Here is a 20,336-nt window from a genome sequence, read left to right as displayed (position 1 = left end):
TATTATTGTACCTCTCATTTGCGACATCTGAAGTTATATTATAGTGCCATAAACTTAAACTACATCCTTTGTAAACCGTAGGCTCCCTATTATTGTACCTCTCATTTGCGACATCTGAAGTTGTTAATAATAGTGCCATAAACTTAAACTACGTCCTTTGTAAACCGTAGGCTCCCTATTATTGTACCTCTCATTTGCGACATCTAAAGTTATATTATAGTGCCATAAACTTAAACTACATCCTTTGTAAACCGTAGGCTCCCTATTACTGTACCTCTCATTTGCAACATCTGAAGTTGTTGTTGTTATTATTATTATTATTATTATTATTATTATGGTAAAAGTTAGGTAAAGCATGAAGTACCTATTTTAGGTAAAACAGGAGAGGAATATGTAAAATTAATGGGAGGTTATGTAAAATTCAGGGGGCTATATATGTTTATCAAATTCAAAGGTTTAATTTGTAACTTTTTTTAAAGTGGCAGTACCTAAGCTTAGGTAAAGTTTGCAGTACGAATCATTTTCCCTTATTATTATTATTATTATTATTATTATTATTATTATTATTATTATTATTATTTATTATTATTATTATTATTATTATTATTATTATTATTATTGAAAAGACAAATTAAATTACATATATATATATATATATCTAAAGGTTGGTTATTGTAAAACAAGTATTAAAGTAAAACAAATAGGACACGATTTTAACCCTTAGATCATGATAAAATTGATGCATGAAGATTTATGAACCATAAATATATATTGATGCACGATGATTTTCGTGATACACGATAATTTTCAGTAAATAAAAATCTATTGTTATATTTGTTTTACGTTAATAGTTGTTTTATTTTACCTAAACCTATATATCTAATTTGTTTTCTTTAACAGCTGAAATTTTTTACATACATATCTCACTTGTAAAGCCTATCTTATGATGTGTTCTCAAGTTTTGATTTAAAAGAAATTAAATGAATGGAGGTGATGAGAATGGAAGAGAAGTAATCATCTCAAATCATCCCATATTTTAGAAGAAAATTTAAGAAACAAAATCAACAAAAAAATTCATCCATATCATTTCATTTCATTTCTTTTCCTTTTATTAAAAAAACTCAAAAACACAAATTGTTTTCAAATCATTTGTATCCTTTTCTTTTCTCTCCTAAAAAAACCTTAATGTTTGGTTGGGTCGAGAAATGAAATTAAAGTTACTTCCTTTGTTTGGTAGCTTATAGAAATGAGAACACGAAGGAATGAGATTTCTCAGGAAATGATCCCTTTACAATTTTATTTCCATCCAATTTGTAAGGAAATGAAACTTTACACATGAATTTCTCCGTGTCTTATGTTTGAAAAATGAGAAAGAAATTAAAAAAAGATGGGTATAAATATGACTACACGTGCAAGTCACATTCCACACCACTAAACGAAAAACTCTACCTTCTCTCTTTTGTATATAGTTTCCCAGATCAAATCAAAAACCTTAATTACCAAAAAAAAACCCTCTAATTTAAGATCCATCAGCCATGTCATACAACACATGTTCACCGGATCAATTAGAGTATCATATGATGGAGTTTGTGGTCGTAAATACAAATTCCATACCGAGATCTCAACATTCCAGCGAGAACTTTATACACACTCGCTGGAGTATGTATATCGAAATCGGTTACCTCGATAGCGGAGCAACAAAGACCTAACCCATTATTTGAGAAACTGCTACCTCGGGTTACCATTAGCAAGCAAAGAATTCGAATTCATCGAATTTAAGAAACTGAAATTGAATAGGATTTAATTAACAGTGGACAATAAGGTGGTGAAATAGAAAAAGATGATGTATTATTAATTTGTTATGTGCGGGTTAAAGTGGAGTAGTTGTATTTTGTTAAATAGATTGTATACGCAGCTCATTACCTATTTTAGGATTCTACAAAAATAGTTTATTTTTCATTTTGTCAGATTTTCTTACCAAACGCAAAAAATGATTTTAGTTCATTTCTCGTATAAATATCTCTGTCATTACCAAACAAAGGAGTTCATTGAATTTCTCAGTCATTTTATTTTTCTGTGCGTTTTATTTCTCTGAATTTCTCGCTACCAAATGTGCCCTAAAAACTCAGCATTAAAGAAAATTAAAGGTCATAAGTCAAATTATTTAAAAAATTTAAATCAAAATAGTTACAATACAACCCATAACTGTTTTGCATCGGTGTATAGCTTACACACCACAAGTAAAAGTAACATCATTTCTCCATGGATTATCTCTTAGTCACCATCCCACTGCTCCTCGTCGCTACATTTCTCCTGACGGCCGCCCATTTCCGTCGCAAATCCTCCAACTATCCACCAACGATCTTCCCAACCATCCCAATAATCGGTCACCTCTACCTTTTAAAGAAACCCCTTTACAGAACCTTAGCCAAACTCTCAACAAAACACGGCCCAATCCTCTTCCTCCAATTCGGGTCCCGACCCGTCCTCTTACTCTCTTCCCCTTCACTAACCGAAGAATGTTTCACCAAAAACGACATCGTTTTCGCCAACCGCCCTCGTTTGTTAGCCGGCAAGATTCTTGGGTGCAACTACACGAGTTTTGGTTATTCCCCATATGGGGACCACTGGCGCAACCTGCGCAGGTTCTCTACGGTCGAGATATTCTCGTCTCAACGGTTACAAGAGTTTGAAGAGACACGTCATGATGAAGCTCGGCTGATGACACGTAAGCTAGTTTCTGAATGTTGTGGTTCATCGCAAATAGTGAACTTGAATACGGTTTTTCATGAAATGACTTTGAATGTGATGATGAGAATTATATCTGGAAAACGGTTTTTTGGTGGTGATAATGATACGGAGTTAGAACAAGGGAAACGGTTTCGAGAGATAGTAAAAGAGACGTTTCTTGTGGGTGGTGCTTCGCATTTAGGCGATCATTTGCCGGTTTTGAGATGGTTTGGAGTTAAAGGTTTGGAAAAGAAGTTGGTTGCGTTGCAGAAGAAAAGAGATTGTTTTATTCAAGAGTTGATTTATCAACTTAGAAATGCGAGAGAAGAATTTGCTGGTGATAATTATAATGATAAGAACAAGAAGAGGAAGAATACTGTAATTGAAGTGCTTTTGAAGCTTCAAGAGACGGATCCTGAATATTACAATGATCAACTTATTAGAAGCTTTGTATTGGTAAGATCACCTATATCCTTGAAAGCTATATTTATTTTTAATGATACTACAATACATATATATGAATATGCTTGGTCTTTGTCTACTTGTCTAGCATTATTGCTAATTGATTGATTTAGGCATACACATTTAGACAATGGTTATTGATATAGGTAGCTCCATCAGATTCATTGATTTCTGTACTTAGAGCACTGATCTGATCACAAGTCACATTGCCTTACCCGCCCTTAATCAACCACTAGACCTTATCAACACCACATTAAAAAATAAAAAATAAAAAAGTTTTGCCATTCGTAAGCCAAACCACGAGTTGACCACTAGTCAGACCTAGTTGTATGCCCTTTTGGTCGGAAATGCCACGAGCATCCCTCCATGGGGGTATTGTGACTCCTCTTTACTAATGACAATGGAGACTATGCTAACTGATTGGATTGAGTGACCCTCACACGACGTCCCTAGGACCCTGTTACCGGGTTGATTCTTTATGTGATACTCTATAAATAGATTATGCAAGTTTCTGTTGGTGGCGGAGCCAAGAAATTTGTTCAGGATGGGACAAATTAACAATAATAAGTCAAAACCCATATAAAAGCCATGTATCAAGTTTAATATACATATGCTGCATGTTAAAAAATCGAAGTCCAAGGCGGGCCACGGCCCATCCAAGTCATAAGGTGGCTTCGCCACTAGCTAGACCTTGGGTATATATGTTCTATCTAAAATATACAAATAAGTAATTCTCTTGAAGTTGTATAAATATATCTTATTGATTTGGTGCATATTTATTGAATCTATGAACTAATTATAGTTGATGATTAGAACCTATTGACAGCGGGTACTGACACCTCTACTGCGACCATGGAATGGGCGTTTTCCCTTATGCTCAACCATATGCATGTTCTAAAGAAGGCACAAAATGAAATTGACAGTTGCGTGGGAAAATGCCGTCTTGTTGACGAATCAGACATAGCCAGTCTACCTTACCTCCGATGTATTATAAATGAAACCTTACGAATGTACCCTCCAGGCCCATTACTCGTACCTCACGAGTCATCAGACGATTGTGTGGTCGGAGGCTATCATATTCCACGTGGAACAATGTTACTTGTTAACCAATGGGCCATACATCATAACCCTGACTTGTGGAGTGATCCTGAAAGATTTTTCCCGGAAAGGTTTGAAGGGATAGAAGGTGAGAGGGACGGGCTAAAATTCTTGCCATTTGGGTTTGGAAGGAGGAGTTGTCCAGGAGAAGGATTGGCACTGCGTGTGATTGGGCTGACTTTAGGGTTGCTCATACAATGCTTTGATTGGGAAAGGGTTAGTGAGGAGATGGTTGATATGAGTGAAGGTCATGGGCTCACTATGCCCAAAGCTCAGCCTTTGGTAGCCAAGTGCAGTCCACGTCTAGTGACTCAGTTTGTTTAAAGTGTTTGACTCGATTTTGTCCCTCAAGTTAACCATGTAATATGAAAAACAGAGAAGGTAACCTTGTTTGTAAAATACTCGTGGCATAATGATGTAAAAAATGTGAGTTCAGTTAAATCTACTTTTGCCATTACATTTGTGTTTCTTATGTCTAAACCAGTAACAATGCCAAATTCTCAATTTTTGCCATATTAATGTCACATTATTTTTCATTTTTAGAATTTATCCATAATTTCATCCACTATTAATATTACCAATCCCATTAAATTCTTATCTTTTTGCTGTTACATCATTTTTCTCTATTTTAATACAAAAATAAATAAAATAACATTTACATTACATTAATTCAGAAAACCATTAGGTAATAGCCCAGTCGCTATCAGCCGCCACTTTTCAGGAAAGGTTTTGGTTCGAGTCTTACCAAAGGAAAAGTTGATATAATCAGGGGTTATTAAGTAGTAGGGAATCACCTAGACACTAGCCTGACTGAGTGATTAATGAGTATCAAATGATACATGGAATCAGAGAGTTTTCATCCAATTACTTTTTTAGTAAAGGCTTCAAAAAGTGGGCCCACATAGAATCCCCTTTTTGGCTTATCCATGGAGACGAACAGCCTGAACATCGGCATAAAAGTAAGGGCGTGGAGAACGGCCAAGATTCGATGGCCACGATTTGGTGGTAAAAGTAAAGCAACGAAAACGGTGAGGATTTGGCTCCCAAAAAACCTTATTGTTTAGGCCTTATTTTAAAAAAAAATCAATGTGAAGTAAGTTACGATTTACGAATGAATACGCTTGTGGTTATCGTAATTGTCTACGTTCTATTTATGATTAAGAAGAAATTGCTTCTACTTCATAAAAGTAAACTTTAAAAAACAATGTAGTATCATTTGGTTAATAGCCCAATGATAAAAAATAAAAAAAAAAAAATATATATATATATATATATATATATCTCCATTAGAGCTTGAATTTAGGGAGTCTCGGATTCAAGTCTTATAGTCTAAGGTTTTTTTCTAATATGTTGTTGTGTTGTTGGGCGACTATTAAGGTGTTTCCTTCTATTAGGTATTGGGTGAGGAGCTTCTCTAGCATAGATCCGATTATAACAACATAGTCTAGAATTTCCGTTGTGATATTTGATTTGTACACGTCTATATATAATAATAGATGATAATAGAAGAGGTATATCTATCTATATATGTATATAGATATAGATTATTGAAAGAGTAGTTATCCGTGCTTTTTAAGTCTTTCTCCACAATTCAAGTAATCCTTAAACATTGTCACATAAAATAAATCTTATGTGCCATCTCCATATATTTTTGACAATATTTATTATCTATATTATATTAATAAACAAAATACTCTATTGTTTTTAACTTTCTACCTTTAAAATACCCAAAATACCATTAATTTTCAACACATTCCTAACTCACACACTAAATCTATCCAATATATCCCTAATTTTTATATTTTACACTTATATTTATTCAAACTATCTATCTCTTTTATTAATCAATTTAAATATTTCCACTCAATATCTCTATATCATTCTTAATAAAATTATTTACAAAAGATACATCCCTTAACCATAAAATAACTACACTACAATTTACGTCTATTATCTTTAGATTAATAACCACATCGTTACCACCATCGCCACTAGCACCCCCTGCTACCGTTACCGTCGCCACATTGCTCGGGTATCCATCTCGTCATTTATATATCCCAAGTAACCTTTCAAATCCCATGATAAATAAAAAATAATTCAATAAATCCCATACAATATATGTGAAAAAGAATAAACTATATTTATTTCATTATTTAAATTCAATTTTATAAGACAAGTATAACTCTTTCATTATATTAAATTTTATTTTTTGTCATGCACATTTATTGTTTCCCATCTAACGACTAGCACAAAAATTGATTTGTTTATTTATTAATTAATAAATAAATAAGAAATTGATTTTGATTTGATCATCATTTCCTTCAATAAAATTACCTAAGTTTCTAACGAAAATTTCATACAAGACTATTTAATGTTTTAAAGTTTATGTGAGTTTTTTTTTTATTGGCATCATAAACTCTTTTGTTACTTTATTCTAATTTATCTTTAAATCATTTTGATAATTTGATGTATTTATAATATTTATATTAAATTAAAATTGTTTTGTTTATATTAATGTGTTTATATTTAGTTTTCTTATTCAATATTGATGTATTTATTTTTTTGTTTATATTAATTAAAATTTATCATTCATAATAAAATTGTTTTTATTTCTTATTTTTTTTGTAAATCAGTTTGTTTATATTTTGTTTATACAAAATATTAGTTATTGCGTGTGTTTATATTAAAGGGTTTAAATTAACATTAATCGAACAAAAACTTATAATAATTAATGAATCGCGTAGGGTAAAAAACTTAAGTATAAAATATAAAGTTAAAAACATGTCCAAAATGAATCTACCAGAAATTGAAAGAAAGGGAGTACTGTGAAGGCGGCTCTACAATATATGGGGGGCCTTTAATTTTATTTTATTAGGGGATAACTTGTTAAACAAAGACTAATTAAAATAAGATGCTACAATTCATTATTCATAATCTATAATAAATTTAATAATAAGTAGATGTTGGTTATTATAAAAAGAAGCATGAAAGTAAAGTAAATAAGAAAAGATTTTGATTATTAGATTATAATAAAGTTGATACACGAAGATTTACGAAGCACAAGTATATATAATGATACACGAAGATTTACGAAGCACAGTGATTCTCATTGGACGAAAACTTATTGTTTTATTTGTTTACATTAAAATTTATTTATTACAAGTATATATATTCTAAAAACCAATATGCAATGTACAACTCTTGAGGCTTAATGTACAACCCCTTTTTAACTTTAAACAACTTTAATTTTACACCCTAAACTTTTAACATTTTCAATTTTAAGGCTTTAACATCACTTTGGTCTATTTTCATTTGCACCCCCTAAAGTTTTTATCTCAAACCTTTGTCCCATATCAAAGTTTTTGTTTTTAAACTTTTAGCACAAAACTTTTGGGTTTCTCATAATTTTATCAAACAACTTTTACACCTTTGCAGCTTTACCTTTAAACATTTGGTTTTGATGATTTTTTTTGTTCCGCTATATATAATGGTATTTAATATAAAATAATTTAAATCATTGTTACGTTTTACGGTAGTTTAACATTTAAAATAAGACATTTTATTACATCACCGTCGTCATGTTGTCATTATTTGCATTAACATAGTTATTGTGTGTGTGTGTTTTTTTTCTTTAATACATCTTACTATTCATACGGTTTTTATGTTTTATTTTCTTTACTTATATATAGCAACAATTACAAGCTATGTTTGTTGATGACTTTATCATGTTTATATCCAACACTTTATCGTTTAAAAATCATGTCCTGAAGCAACGCAATGGCAAATTTCCTAATTTTATCTAGAAAGTAATCTCATTTTTTTCCTTCTCTTTTTAATAATATAATAATAACCCCGTTAATAATTTATACCACATGGTTTCCATATGTAAGTTACTATACAAAATATTTGGTTTGATATGAATTTTGAATTTTTAGGTATTATCAAGATATTATTAATATTTTATCTTATCATCGAATATTTAATTTAAGAGAAAACAATACTATCTTCAGCAGTATCGTAATTTTACTCATGTCACTTTGAATGTTACCCTAGTGAAGAAATATATAAAAGAAATGATTGTATCAGTTTGTATATCCAGTATTGCTCTATATTTAATTTATTCCCGTGAGGGCCACAACTCGGAAGGTTTGAACAACAGCAATTTGCATGATTTCTCATTGTATTAACTATACTAGTTAATCAACCCGCGATTAACCTGGACATCTTAATTAAAAATTTAAAACATAATAATATATTAAAAAAAAATGTATGTAACATTTGTTATGGATACAATAATGCAATAATTTAATAAATAAGATTCACTATTGCATTATAAAAAAAAATCATTTCATTCTAGTAAATGATTATGACTTTTATTAAACATTTAAGAGGTTAATTATTTTTAAAAATTATGATATCATAATTAAAATAAAAGTATTTTAAAAAAAAACATGAACTTGCCATATCATAAATTTTCCAAAAATACTTGTAAAAAATAATCTTTTTTATTTATTATAGAGATATATTAGTTTAGATAATCGTTTTTCTTTCTAATTAAATATTCAAGCAATAATAGCAAATACGAGTATATATCTATACACTATATAAATCCCTACTTGGGTTTTTCTAAAACTATCCTATGTGGCATGCTTTATGAGTGATTATTACAACTAAAGATCCTATGTGGCATGTGTATATTAGATTTACTCATACGGTTAAGTTATAATGGCGGTTACATATCCACAGCTTTTTTCCTCCTTTTTGATTTTGACTGATGAATTTGAATTTAAATCCTAAAACTGTATGGTAGTTACAACCGTCCATCTTGGTGCCTTAAAAAACAACCCATCGATCACCTTCTCAATAAATAACACACACATCAAATCAAATTCCGATCATGGATTCCAAAAATCCCGTAATGATACGCGAACTTCACACAAACCACAACCCGTGTTCCATAACTGTGAGGATCATCAGGTTGTGGAAATAACCTGTGTATGGCAATGTGAACAACATCGGCAGCATCGAGATGATCTTAATGGACGCAATGGTTAGTATTTTTTATCAAATTTAATTTCAGATGATATATGTATGGTTTATTCATGATTTATGATATGGTTTATATTCATGATATCATGAACATATAAAACGTACAACTACTTATGTTTGTTTCAATTTTGTGTTTTAGGGTCAACGAATTCAAGCTTCTGTCAGGAAAAATGTGATACCAACCTTTGAGAAACTTTTAGTCGAAGGTGGATTGATATACATGAGTAACTTCTTCGTGCATCAGAATGTTGGGTCGTACAAGATTTTGGATAACCCATACAAAATCAATCTTCACAAATTGACTGTTGTGAAGGTTATTGAGAAGTTTTGTGGATGCATTCATGGATTTAGGTTCGTTTCGTTCCCTGATATGACAGATGGGAAATTCGAAAACAACACCACAATTGGTATGTGTTGCTAATTATATATATATATATATATATATATATATATTTACAGTCGATTTATTAGTAATTTATATGTGGATGGTACAGAAGCATAACTAAGTTCATCTTCAATTTCAGATGTGATTGGTAAAGTTTCTGGATATGGTGATGTGATCATTGGTGATAAAAACGGTTCCCCAAATCAGAGGATGGATGTGCAATTGCAAGACATTGAGTAAGAAACTGTTGTGATTTATATTTCTTAATAACTACATCAATATTTTATATGTAGGGTAATTATTTTGATTATGTAAATATGTAGTGGTAACTGAAAAACTAAAGAAGATTAGGTACCTATCATCTTAAAAAGCAAAGCACAAATAGTTGGAAGTTAACTATATCTTAATCGTCTTAACAACTCAATAGTTGGAAGTTAACTATGTCGAATTACACAAATAAATGAGATAACACGAAATCAGTTATATGTGTTTGAAAAATAATTCATCTATTTTTACAATGAGAGATAGAATCTGCTTCTTGCATCTCTGGACTTCAAAATTTATATCTTATAATAAGAAACAATCTTTAAGCACCAATAAAGTAGATGTACCATCAGAACTCAATATTTAGACTAATTTTTTTGAATATGCAAATATGTAGTGGTAACAAGATGAAGGTAACATTCTGGGATTCATATGTGGATGACTTCAAGGCAAAATTTTTCAATGACAAGGCTGATGTTAATGTGATGATTGTACAGTTTGCGAAGTTGTGGGAATGGAGAGGTATTTCTAGAATATATATCATTGGTTTTTTTATTTTCTCGATACTACTTTAATACATTACATGTATGTTGACAGGAAATTTCTCTGTGTCTCATGGTTTCAATGTTGCCTGTATTTTCATGAATAGTAATATCGATGAAATCATTGCCTTCAAAAAAAGGTTAGTCATTTATATAGTCGAACATGAAATATGTGATATGAGCGTGTATGATATTAATTTTGATTTATTATATACAGTTTTGTTGAGAAAAACGGGGATGAAGTTGCAAATCATAAGATGATATCCTTAGCAGATCCATCAACTAAAGCATTCTTCACTAATACCAAATGTGTCCAACTGTTCGAGTTAGATACCATATTCTTCACTAATACCAAATTTGACATGTTTTTTTTTTTTTTTTTATCTCCAATAGTATGTATTTGCTTTACATACAATGTGCACATGAATTAAGTTTGGTTCTGATAACAATCATCATTATTGTCTTTACACTTTCTTCTTCTTGCCGATCTTCAATCTAATAATACGAGCATGTAAATGTTATTACTCTTACTATTTTGGCATGGGTACGATGGATTAATTCCAACTCCAGTAAATTGTGACATATTGCTTTATGATATATAATATGTTCAGAAGTTGCGTACTCAAAGATCTATACAATTTACATTAAAATTTTAAGTTGTCCGTGTATCGCATGAGTCTAGGCACTAGTTTTATAGATAAGTTTGTCTTATTACCATCATCTTTTGATGCATATAGTAAATCGCAAATGAAAATCATGAATTTCATGTAGCATTTATTTAAATATTGTCCAATCATTTAATACTTACGTATATGGATACATTTTTCAGTGATAAAAAACGAAAGAATAATATGGAGTTAGTGGTTCCTTAATAAAGTTTTTAATCTTCAGATATTTAATTAAAGTTTCAGTCTCAGTTTATATATATATATGATATGATATGATATATATGATATATGATATGATATATTATTATTAAATATTTTTTGAAAGTTTTTAGTTCTATTTTAAATATTTGATATAATTTAAAAATAAAAAGAAGATATTTGCTTTTGGAAAAGTAATATTAATAACCTGAGAACCTGACTGTCGCGATAGAAACTGGTGGTCAATTATTGTACTATATAGTGTCTGTTTGCGTTCTTTAATTATGTGGGCTTCACATGTCTACAAATTTTAAAATAAAATGAAAAAGAGAAAAACACATCATAGTATACTACACTACATTAAGGAAAAAAAATTAACCATACTTCTTCCAGTATCATTAATTATTGATTAGTCCAATTCATAGTACTTCTTCTACATCTCTCTACCACCAGTTTCAATCATGGATTCATCTAGCCACCATTCAAAGAAAATCAAAACTGCACACGAGCATCAATGGATCTTTTATTTAGTGTTTACTTAAATCAACCAATATGACGAATTTGGATATATTTTTAGGTGATAAAAATAAAATAAAATATGAGGTTGGTGGTCATTTAGTAATATTTATAACCTTGAGATATTTTATCAAGATTTCGATCTTAATTTTTACATTTATAATGATAAATTACTCTATTGAAAAGTTTTTAAAAGTTTTAGTTTATATTAAACATTCATATAGATAACTCAAAAGTAAAATAAGACCCGGGTTTTCGGTTAAGACCGAATCAACTGTTCAACGGACCGACCCTCAGTTTTCATACTTAACTTTTCTGGGATTCGGGTTTTGCCGGACTGGTCTGATTTTTAGGCCGTGCTCATCACTAATGAAATAGTGTGCTGTTTAAAAAAGTAAAAAAAAAAAAAAAGTTGAATAATCTTTTTGAATGTATTTTAAAAATTACCAAAATATGATATGTGAATTTTATTAGATCAATTAATTTTATCAATTAATTATAACGATTTTTAAGAGAATTATTTAGGAAGAATATATGATTATTTAGAAAATAATTAACATGGCCGACGAGTTGAAAACAGTGGTCAATCATTCTCGTCATTCCTTTGCCTTTGGCAGTGTGCGTTCTTTAGATACGTCGTCACATGCGCTTCAAATAAAATGAGAAACACATCATATCACATTAAAGAAATATTAAGAATATACTATACTATATTGTAGTCTGTACTATACTTAAAAGGATTGTCACCCATCCATAATTTATCAACCCACTACCTATACTAGTACTTCTTCTACCACCATCTTCAATTATCAATTCACCCGGCCACCATCTTCAACCCATCAAATGGATCCTTTATTTATTACTATAGCAGTGGTTATAGCTACACTAATTTTCGTCACTAAAAATTACCTCAGTCGCAAGAACCTTCCACCGACTATATTCCCAACCCTCCCCATAATTGGCCACCTTAAACTCTTGGAGCAACCCCTCTACAGAGGCTTAGCCAAATTATCAGCTAAACATGGCCCGATCCTTCTCCTTCGTTTCGGGTCACGCCCGGTCCTCTTACTCGCCGACCCTATAGCGACCGAAGAATGTTTCACAAAAAACGACATCATTTTCGCCAACCGCCCGCGTTTAATCTTCGGCAAGATTCTCGGAGATAATTACACCAACATGGCGTGGTCTCCTTATGGCGAACACTGGCTCAATTTACGAAAACTTTCTAGTACCGAGATTCTATCCTCTCACAGGATAAATGATTTTTATAGCATACGTGCGGATGAAGGAAGACTTATGGTACAAGGTATTGTGTCCGAGTGTTCTTCTTCGCACGTGGACTTAAAGTCGGTATTCAACGACTATACAACGAATATTATGATGATGATGATATCCGGGAAAAGGTTTACTGGGGTTGATATAGAGTTGGGCAAACGGTTTCAAGAGATCGTTAAGGAGACGTTTTTGTTAGGGAAATCGTCGAATTTAGGAGATCATTTGCCTTTCTTGAGATGGTTTGGGTTGACTAAAGATTTCGAGAAAAGGATGGTGTCATGTGTCGCGAAAAGAGATTCGTTTTTTCATGATTTGATTGATCAAGTTAGAGAAGGGAAAGGGGTTTTAATTGACAAGAATATTACCATGATTGGCGTCATGTTGAAGCTACAAGAAAAGGATCCTCAGTATTATACCGATGATCTTATTTCAGCCGTTTTATTGGTAAGATATAACTAAAATTGTATAATTTATATACTATGATTTTAATTATGTTGTGGTTTACGAAATTAGTGAACTTATTTTAATCTTGTTTGATGATAGAATATCATAGCGGCTGGTATTGAAACTTCTGCTTCAACTATGGAATGGGCCTTAGCGTTAATGCTTAACAACCCACATGTTCTGAAGAAAGCCCAAAATGAAATCGACAATATTGTGGGCACTGACCGTCTTGTTGAAGAATCAGACTTAAGTAAGTTACCTTACCTTGGTTGTATCATGAACGAGACGATGCGATTGTACCCTACAGTCCCAACACTATTACCTCACGAGAATTCGGAGGAGTGTGAAGTCAAAGGCTATCACATCCCAAAGGGGACTATGCTAATAGTCGATCAATGGGCGGTTCATCATGACCCGAAGTGGTGGAGTGACCCAGAAAGTTTTAAACCCGAAAGGTTTGAAGGGCCAGAAAGCATAACACCTAAGCTTAAGTTCATGCCATTTGGGTTCGGAAATAGGATGTGTCCAGGAAGTGGATTGGCTCCCCCTATGATTGGGCTGGCGTTAGGTTTGGTTATACAATGTTTTGATTGGGAAAGGATTAGTGACGACTTGGTTGATATGACGGAAGGTTCTGGGCTCATAATGCATAAACATCAGCCTTTGCTAGCCAAGTGTACACCACGTTCAATGACGCAGAAATTAATCTCTCAGGCTTGATCAAGACCTAGAGTTATGGTTTAAGGGCTTTAATTAATCATGTAAAACCAGAGTGCAGATTGGTTTGGCATATGTAAACAAAAATAAGTGAACTGCCTTTTTGTTGCTTTTGTATGTCTTTTTACATATATTGTGAATGTGAAGTTTTTATATAAAACTCTCCTTGTGTGTGTTTGTTAGCTGAATTGTTAAGAAGAGTTGTTTGTGAATCTGTTACATTGATTACTTAGTTGTTTATACTTTTGAGTTTTCACGATTGGAAACTTGGAAATTGGAATTCTGCCGGATTAAATGAAACTAGAGTTTTTTTCCAAACTAGTGTAATGTGTAAACTTATTTACTAAATTAGTATTGTTTTAAAAAAATTTACCAAACTAGTATAGTTTAAAATAAAAGCTCTTTTTTCATGATTAAATTTGAATTTGCCATTAAACCCAACTCAAAAAAACATCAAATTTGTATCGATGTTGGTAGATCGACCTCTACGACAGATTTCATGTGTCATGCCATTTTGAAAGCTATATTGATTAATTATCGTATCATATTTGGAGTTGATTCAATGAGTAATTCTGTATTTCATATCACATACGTTCATTTTGTTTCTCTAAATATGATTTGGAGCTCACTTAAGGTTAGTCTGTTTATCCACCAGTGTGTTTTTTAAATTTGCTTTTGTTTTGATGTTTAACTATTTTGAAATAAAAATAGTATTTTAGATATTTGCGAGAACATATATAATTGTTGCGTACTTTCATAGATAATTTGTGTTAGTGTTTTTTTTATTTCTTCAAGGAAATATCCAAAAAAAAAACAAACTTGTTTTGTTAGTTATGTCGATTATAATCAAATTAATAAAGTTTATTCCATATGCTTTTATTTTAAAAAATTATAATGAAATAAAGCTTTAAACTTATATCTTATTTGATTTGAAATTATTGTTCATCTATCTAAATGCTAACTTATGTATATTGTTTGATTAACAAAATGAATTAAACAATTGAAGGGGTAGTGGGAAAAGGGATTTTTTTAATGAAATTATATTATTTTAGTAAATATTTTTGAAACTATACTATTTTAGTAAATAATTTTTCTTATTACACTACTTTAGAAAAAAACTCAATGAAAACTCTCTCAGATGTAACAAATAAATTGTCAAAATGAAAATTTATAATGGGCCATTAATTTTAATGATTGTGAATGAGCAACATGATGATAACAACGTAAAGAAAATCTTAGCCAGTATCCATAGACACTTTATTTCATTGTGTTGCTGGTGCCTATAGACACCTTATTTCATTGTGTTTGCAGTTTCAGTATTCGTATGTGACTAGTACGTTGACGGTTAAAAGTCAACGAGGTACGATCGACAGAGAGGAGCGAAACTAAGATGGTGTGGATAGGAAAAAAAAAACTTAATTATATTTCAAACATATGACAAGTATGACCAGATTGTAAATTAAAAACTTACATGAATTATTTGATTTATGAAATTGTAATTTATCAAATAAATAAATAAAAGAGTTTATAAATGTAAATTTAAAGCCAAGAAAATATAAACACAAATGGAATTAAAGAAATAAGATACATGTAACAAATGCATTTACTTGGATGTATCTCCTTTCTTCAATATTGATAGTAGTTGATGATAAAACCATATTGTAAATTAAGATTTATGACCTTTAACTACTCATGAGCGCGACGTTAAAACCAAATCTTTATTTCTTACTCAGGGGTTTTTCTAATAATTCACTTTGATTTTAATTTCAAAACTTGTATCAACAATGTGTAGGGTTCTCTAGTATTCTCCAGTCTTATTCATTATACATTTCCAATAACTTGTGTGGATTGTTCATTCCAATAACTTGTGTGGATTGTTCAATCATAAAATGAGTGTCTTTTTATGATTACATAAAACCAACTAAAACATATACACAATTAATGGTTGCATTTTTAGCAATATCATATTCTATTAGTTGAAAGAGAAAATTGAATATAAGGTTGTCCGGCATCTAAACTTAGGTGTGAAACATTTACATATAACTTTTTAATATTTATTGAATTTTAATTAAATCATCTTCCTGAATTTTGTGGATTAAAAAAATAGGAAGAATTACATATATCCCCAATTATACTATTAAAATTACAAATATGCTCAACCAAAATTCAATATTACAAATATCTCCAATCTTATCAATTAAATATACAAATATATACATTTATATTAATTTTTTTAAATATAATTTATATTAGGACCTTTGTACCCTTTTAAAAACTTCACATATGTCTCCAACGAATTTTACGAAAGTCTGAAAATCATTATTTGACTTTTTCTAGCCTTTTATTTCTCTGTCTCTCGTTGAAAACTTCTACGTGTATGTTACCAATTTTGTTACCTTCCGTCTGACACCACCGGGAACACCACCCACCCGGAAAACTACCTGTCTCCCGCCGGAAAACCACCAGCCTTACCTCCGTACCTCGTCGACTGCATCCAGTCACCCACCCACCCCACCAGCTCCCCCTTCTCGTTTTCACCTCCACCCGTTAGCCACTTGCCATCAAAAACATACCCGCCGGACAACACCACCGTTGATTCAGAAAACCGTCGGTAGCCCACTTCCATCGACAGCCTCCACTCACCACTACAACCGTCTTCATCCTCCACCCTCCAGCGGCAGTTAATGGTAAGTCGGTAACCCACTTATCATTGTCGACATCCTCTCTTATCCTTTCTATTACATTTAATCTTTGATTTTGAGTTTGATTATTTAATTTTAATCAGATTGTTGTTGTAAGCATACATATATACATATATATAACTACGCATCTGTTAACTTTTTGGATTATAGGATGTTAAGGTTGGCTAGAAAATGAATTTTAAAGATTCTCCCCAAAAGCTTGCGATGGGATTCAGAAGATGCTTTCAAAATCAAAATCAGTAGCCAACAAATTATCATAAATAGAATTACAAGTGAATAGCTTTATTTTAGAATAAAGAAAAGAAAATGAAGAAACTTTTAGAAACATACAGTATTAGTTAAAGGGTATATTAGTCTAATCAACATCAAAAAGATGAAATTGGAGATATTTGTAATTTTATATTTTGGTTGGGGACATATGTAATTTTGATGGTATAGCTGGAAATATTCGCTATTCTTCTAAAAAAATAATATGTGAGTGTTTCATATCTAAAATGAGTGTCTTTTTATGATTACATAAAACCAACTAAAACATATACACAATTAATGGTTACATTTTTAACAATATCATATTTTATTAGTTGAAAGAGAAAAGTGAATATAAGGTTGTCCGACATTTAAGCTTAGGTGTGAAACCCCTTGCATACTTACTTTTTAATATTTGTTGAATTTTAATTAAATCACATGGCCTCCTGAATTTTGTAAATTTTATGGATTAAAAAAATAATATATGAATGTTCCACGTTTAAGCTTAGGTACTTAACAACCTTATATTCCTATTTTGAAATACACATAATTAAGCTTGACATTCGATTTCAAATTATCCACTCCTGCAATGACCAATTGTATAACAAGTAATTATCAATCAACGGAGTCCCCAATGGATGGATGGTTTCATTTTCAAAAGGGAATCCATCCACAATACCACTCTTAATAGTTGACTAGTTAAACTTTGATTCCAGAAGTCGAAGTTCATAAGCTCTAATAAATCAATCCATCAACCAATACTCCAATAGATAATCATTACAAAATAAAAAAAATACTAATGTCGAAACAAACACAAATCCTACTACTCGTTCATCATTATCATATTATCAACTAAAATATCAAATATAATGCATAAAAACATATTTACTTAATGTTTTACAAATAAAAGAGATAATGAAAACCAAATTTCTAGCAACAAAATAAAATGGTAAAGATGGATTTTTTTTTATTTTTGTTTTTATTATCTTCGATCTCCTCCAAAGCTCCTAATTACTCAAATCTTCAACTAAAGATGTCAATCACCAAATATGGGTAAAATGGTTGGTGAGTTTGGTTGGATGATGAAGATGATGGGATGGATGGGATAGATAATGAACAAAAATGAGGGTTTTGATCGTTGTTTTTTAGCGAGAAAAGAGGCTATGGTTGGATAGAAATATTTGATATTTGTATTTAATATTATTAAGTGTCTGTCCGAAGTGTTTTCGTCTCCTATTATGTTTAGAGAAATGTTATACTTTAAAACAAAGGGAATTGATTAATCCTCGTAACAAAATAGTTTAAAAATTCTTCTAACTATTGGATGATGGATATGATTAGAAAATAGAATTAGTGGATAACACATATCATTTTTTTAAAGCTTTAGAAGGATTTTTAAGCTAATATTCTAGAGAATTTATCATTTTCCTTGAAACAATTTAAACAAAATTTTACACATATATCCCATCAATCAAATCATCTTTTTTTTTTTTTTGTCTTCTCATTGATTGGTCCATGTCACATGATACTTGTAAACTTTTGTTTGAAAATTGTCGGCAAATTTAGTATTTCTCTTCCATTTAACGGCCGCCATCTATCTATCCCCAAAAAATGAAATAGAAGAGGAAATCTCATTGATTCATAAACTCGTATGTAATCAATACAGTTTTTAAAAGAACTAGAGTGCAGCCCCGTGCAATGCACGACCGAGATAGTTGTGATCGACAAAAATGTTCAAAAACATATCATCTTTCACATTTATAACACAAAAACCCAAAAGCCAACAATGACACCAACATAGTTTTCAAAAGCAACGATTCACATATTAATATGGTGTCATATTTTTAAAACATAAAAACTTCTAACCGAATCAATGTCACACTATCCCCTTGTTTCTGTACGTAAGTTTGTGCCCCATGTACACATAGAATAATATGTATGTACAAAAAATGAAGAAAAACTTATGTATTTCTTTCTTTAAGAGAGTGTAAAAGAAAACTATTGCTATTATGCTATTAATAAGAAAATAGATTAATACATGCATAAAATGATAAAATAAAACCCATTAACTCCTATATTACATGCTAACCCATGTTGTACATGGCCCATATGCTACAGTTAACCCAGTGAACCTTGGACTACTTCCAAGCTCAAATAATCATACCCAATCATCCATGAAGCAGAGCCGTACTTGACCCGTGAAGAAACTCAACCCATCAAGATTAACCCAACAATAACTATAGACGCCATCCTTCCATCAATCAACCTAAACATACTTGGTTGCTTTGAACTCGCTAAGACCTTTCATTGTCATATTCATAATCCCCAAGAGACCCTTGCACAGTACATGTGGAACTTATCAATCATGCGTTGATGTTCAATGTTGTAACACATGGGGATAATGTTCGGTTAGAAAAAAAGAAAGATAAAAAATTAAGTTTAGAAACGCTACTTACAAATCTACGTGCCCTTGATTTTGCAAATAACTCCTTTAACTGGGTTACTTTTCTTTCCCCTCGCAACTCCATTAAATAGATAAGGGGGAGGTGAAAGCGAATATGTATCTCCATTATTCTTCCCCATTCTATCGGATAAAACTCCAAGAGACCCTACGTCTCTTACAACAACTATCATACTACCGCCGATGCCCCTAAACCAATCATAACCCCCATCCTACCTTGTAACGTACAATTTGAAATCATATTATTCACATTCATCGTTTTATTAGAAATACCCATGATTCCGTAACTAATGAAAGAACTTTCCAATGGCTTACTACTCGGTGTAGCCATGGATCTCCATAAGAAAGATCAGTTTGTTCTATAAACAACTACCGGTTCTGTTGTTTACTTAGTGTAGATCCAACTCCACTTACATAAAAAGGCAGATTAGCTGCGGACTCAAATGCAATATGGTTGCTATACAAGACTATTTTGGGAAATCCAATAGCACCATATACAAAACTATTTTGGGGAGTTTTCAAGTTAGAAAACACCAGGTTATCATTGGGTTTATTAGCTAACTGGCCCTCTTCTCTTAC

General features: G+C 31.3%; 3 protein-coding genes across 3 annotated transcripts; all 3 read left to right on the top strand.

Moving 5' to 3' along the window:
* Nucleotides 1-2,215: 2,215 nt before the first annotated feature.
* Nucleotides 2,216-4,731, top strand: LOC122588391 (cytochrome P450 81Q32-like). Its single transcript, XM_043760496.1, has 2 exons — nucleotides 2,216-3,186; nucleotides 4,006-4,731. Exons 1-2 carry the CDS (start codon nucleotides 2,263-2,265, stop codon nucleotides 4,612-4,614), a joined length of 1,533 nt encoding a protein of 510 aa, XP_043616431.1. The 5' UTR covers nucleotides 2,216-2,262; the 3' UTR covers nucleotides 4,615-4,731.
* A 4,597-nt stretch (nucleotides 4,732-9,328) lies between these two features.
* Nucleotides 9,329-11,402, top strand: LOC122588227. The gene is made up of 7 exons (XM_043760350.1): nucleotides 9,329-9,340; nucleotides 9,479-9,746; nucleotides 9,864-9,960; nucleotides 10,386-10,510; nucleotides 10,586-10,670; nucleotides 10,748-10,855; nucleotides 11,360-11,402. Exons 1-7 carry the CDS (start codon nucleotides 9,329-9,331, stop codon nucleotides 11,400-11,402), a joined length of 738 nt encoding a protein of 245 aa, XP_043616285.1.
* A 1,203-nt stretch (nucleotides 11,403-12,605) lies between these two features.
* On the top strand, nucleotides 12,606-14,530 carry LOC122587050 (cytochrome P450 81Q32-like). Its single transcript, XM_043759120.1, has 2 exons — nucleotides 12,606-13,631; nucleotides 13,731-14,530. The coding sequence occupies exons 1-2, from the start codon at nucleotides 12,756-12,758 to the stop codon at nucleotides 14,349-14,351; spliced, it is 1,497 nt and encodes a 498-aa protein (XP_043615055.1). The 5' UTR covers nucleotides 12,606-12,755; the 3' UTR covers nucleotides 14,352-14,530.
* The last annotated feature ends 5,806 nt before the right edge of the window (nucleotides 14,531-20,336 follow it).

Source organism: Erigeron canadensis, chromosome 2, assembly GCF_010389155.1.
Source record: "Erigeron canadensis isolate Cc75 chromosome 2, C_canadensis_v1, whole genome shotgun sequence".
In the NCBI taxonomy this organism is placed as follows: domain Eukaryota; kingdom Viridiplantae; phylum Streptophyta; class Magnoliopsida; order Asterales; family Asteraceae; genus Erigeron; species Erigeron canadensis.
This window is presented reverse-complemented; position numbering and strand designations above follow the sequence as displayed.

Excerpts from the sequence above, each read along its gene's own strand:
- LOC122588391 (XM_043760496.1), top strand. The coding sequence starts at position 2,263 with ATGGATTATCTCTTAGTCACCATCCCACTGCTCCTCGTCGCTACATTT. Across the intron at positions 3,187-4,005 it reads TTATTAGAAGCTTTGTATTG|AACCTATTGACAGCGGGTAC; the intron begins GTAAGATCACCT and ends GTTGATGATTAG.
- LOC122588227 (XM_043760350.1), top strand. Across the intron at positions 9,961-10,385 it reads GTGCAATTGCAAGACATTGA|TGGTAACAAGATGAAGGTAA; the intron begins GTAAGAAACTGT and ends GCAAATATGTAG. Across the intron at positions 10,671-10,747 it reads ATCATTGCCTTCAAAAAAAG|TTTTGTTGAGAAAAACGGGG; the intron begins GTTAGTCATTTA and ends TATTATATACAG.
- LOC122587050 (XM_043759120.1), top strand. The coding sequence starts at position 12,756 with ATGGATCCTTTATTTATTACTATAGCAGTGGTTATAGCTACACTAATT. Across the intron at positions 13,632-13,730 it reads TTATTTCAGCCGTTTTATTG|AATATCATAGCGGCTGGTAT; the intron begins GTAAGATATAAC and ends GTTTGATGATAG.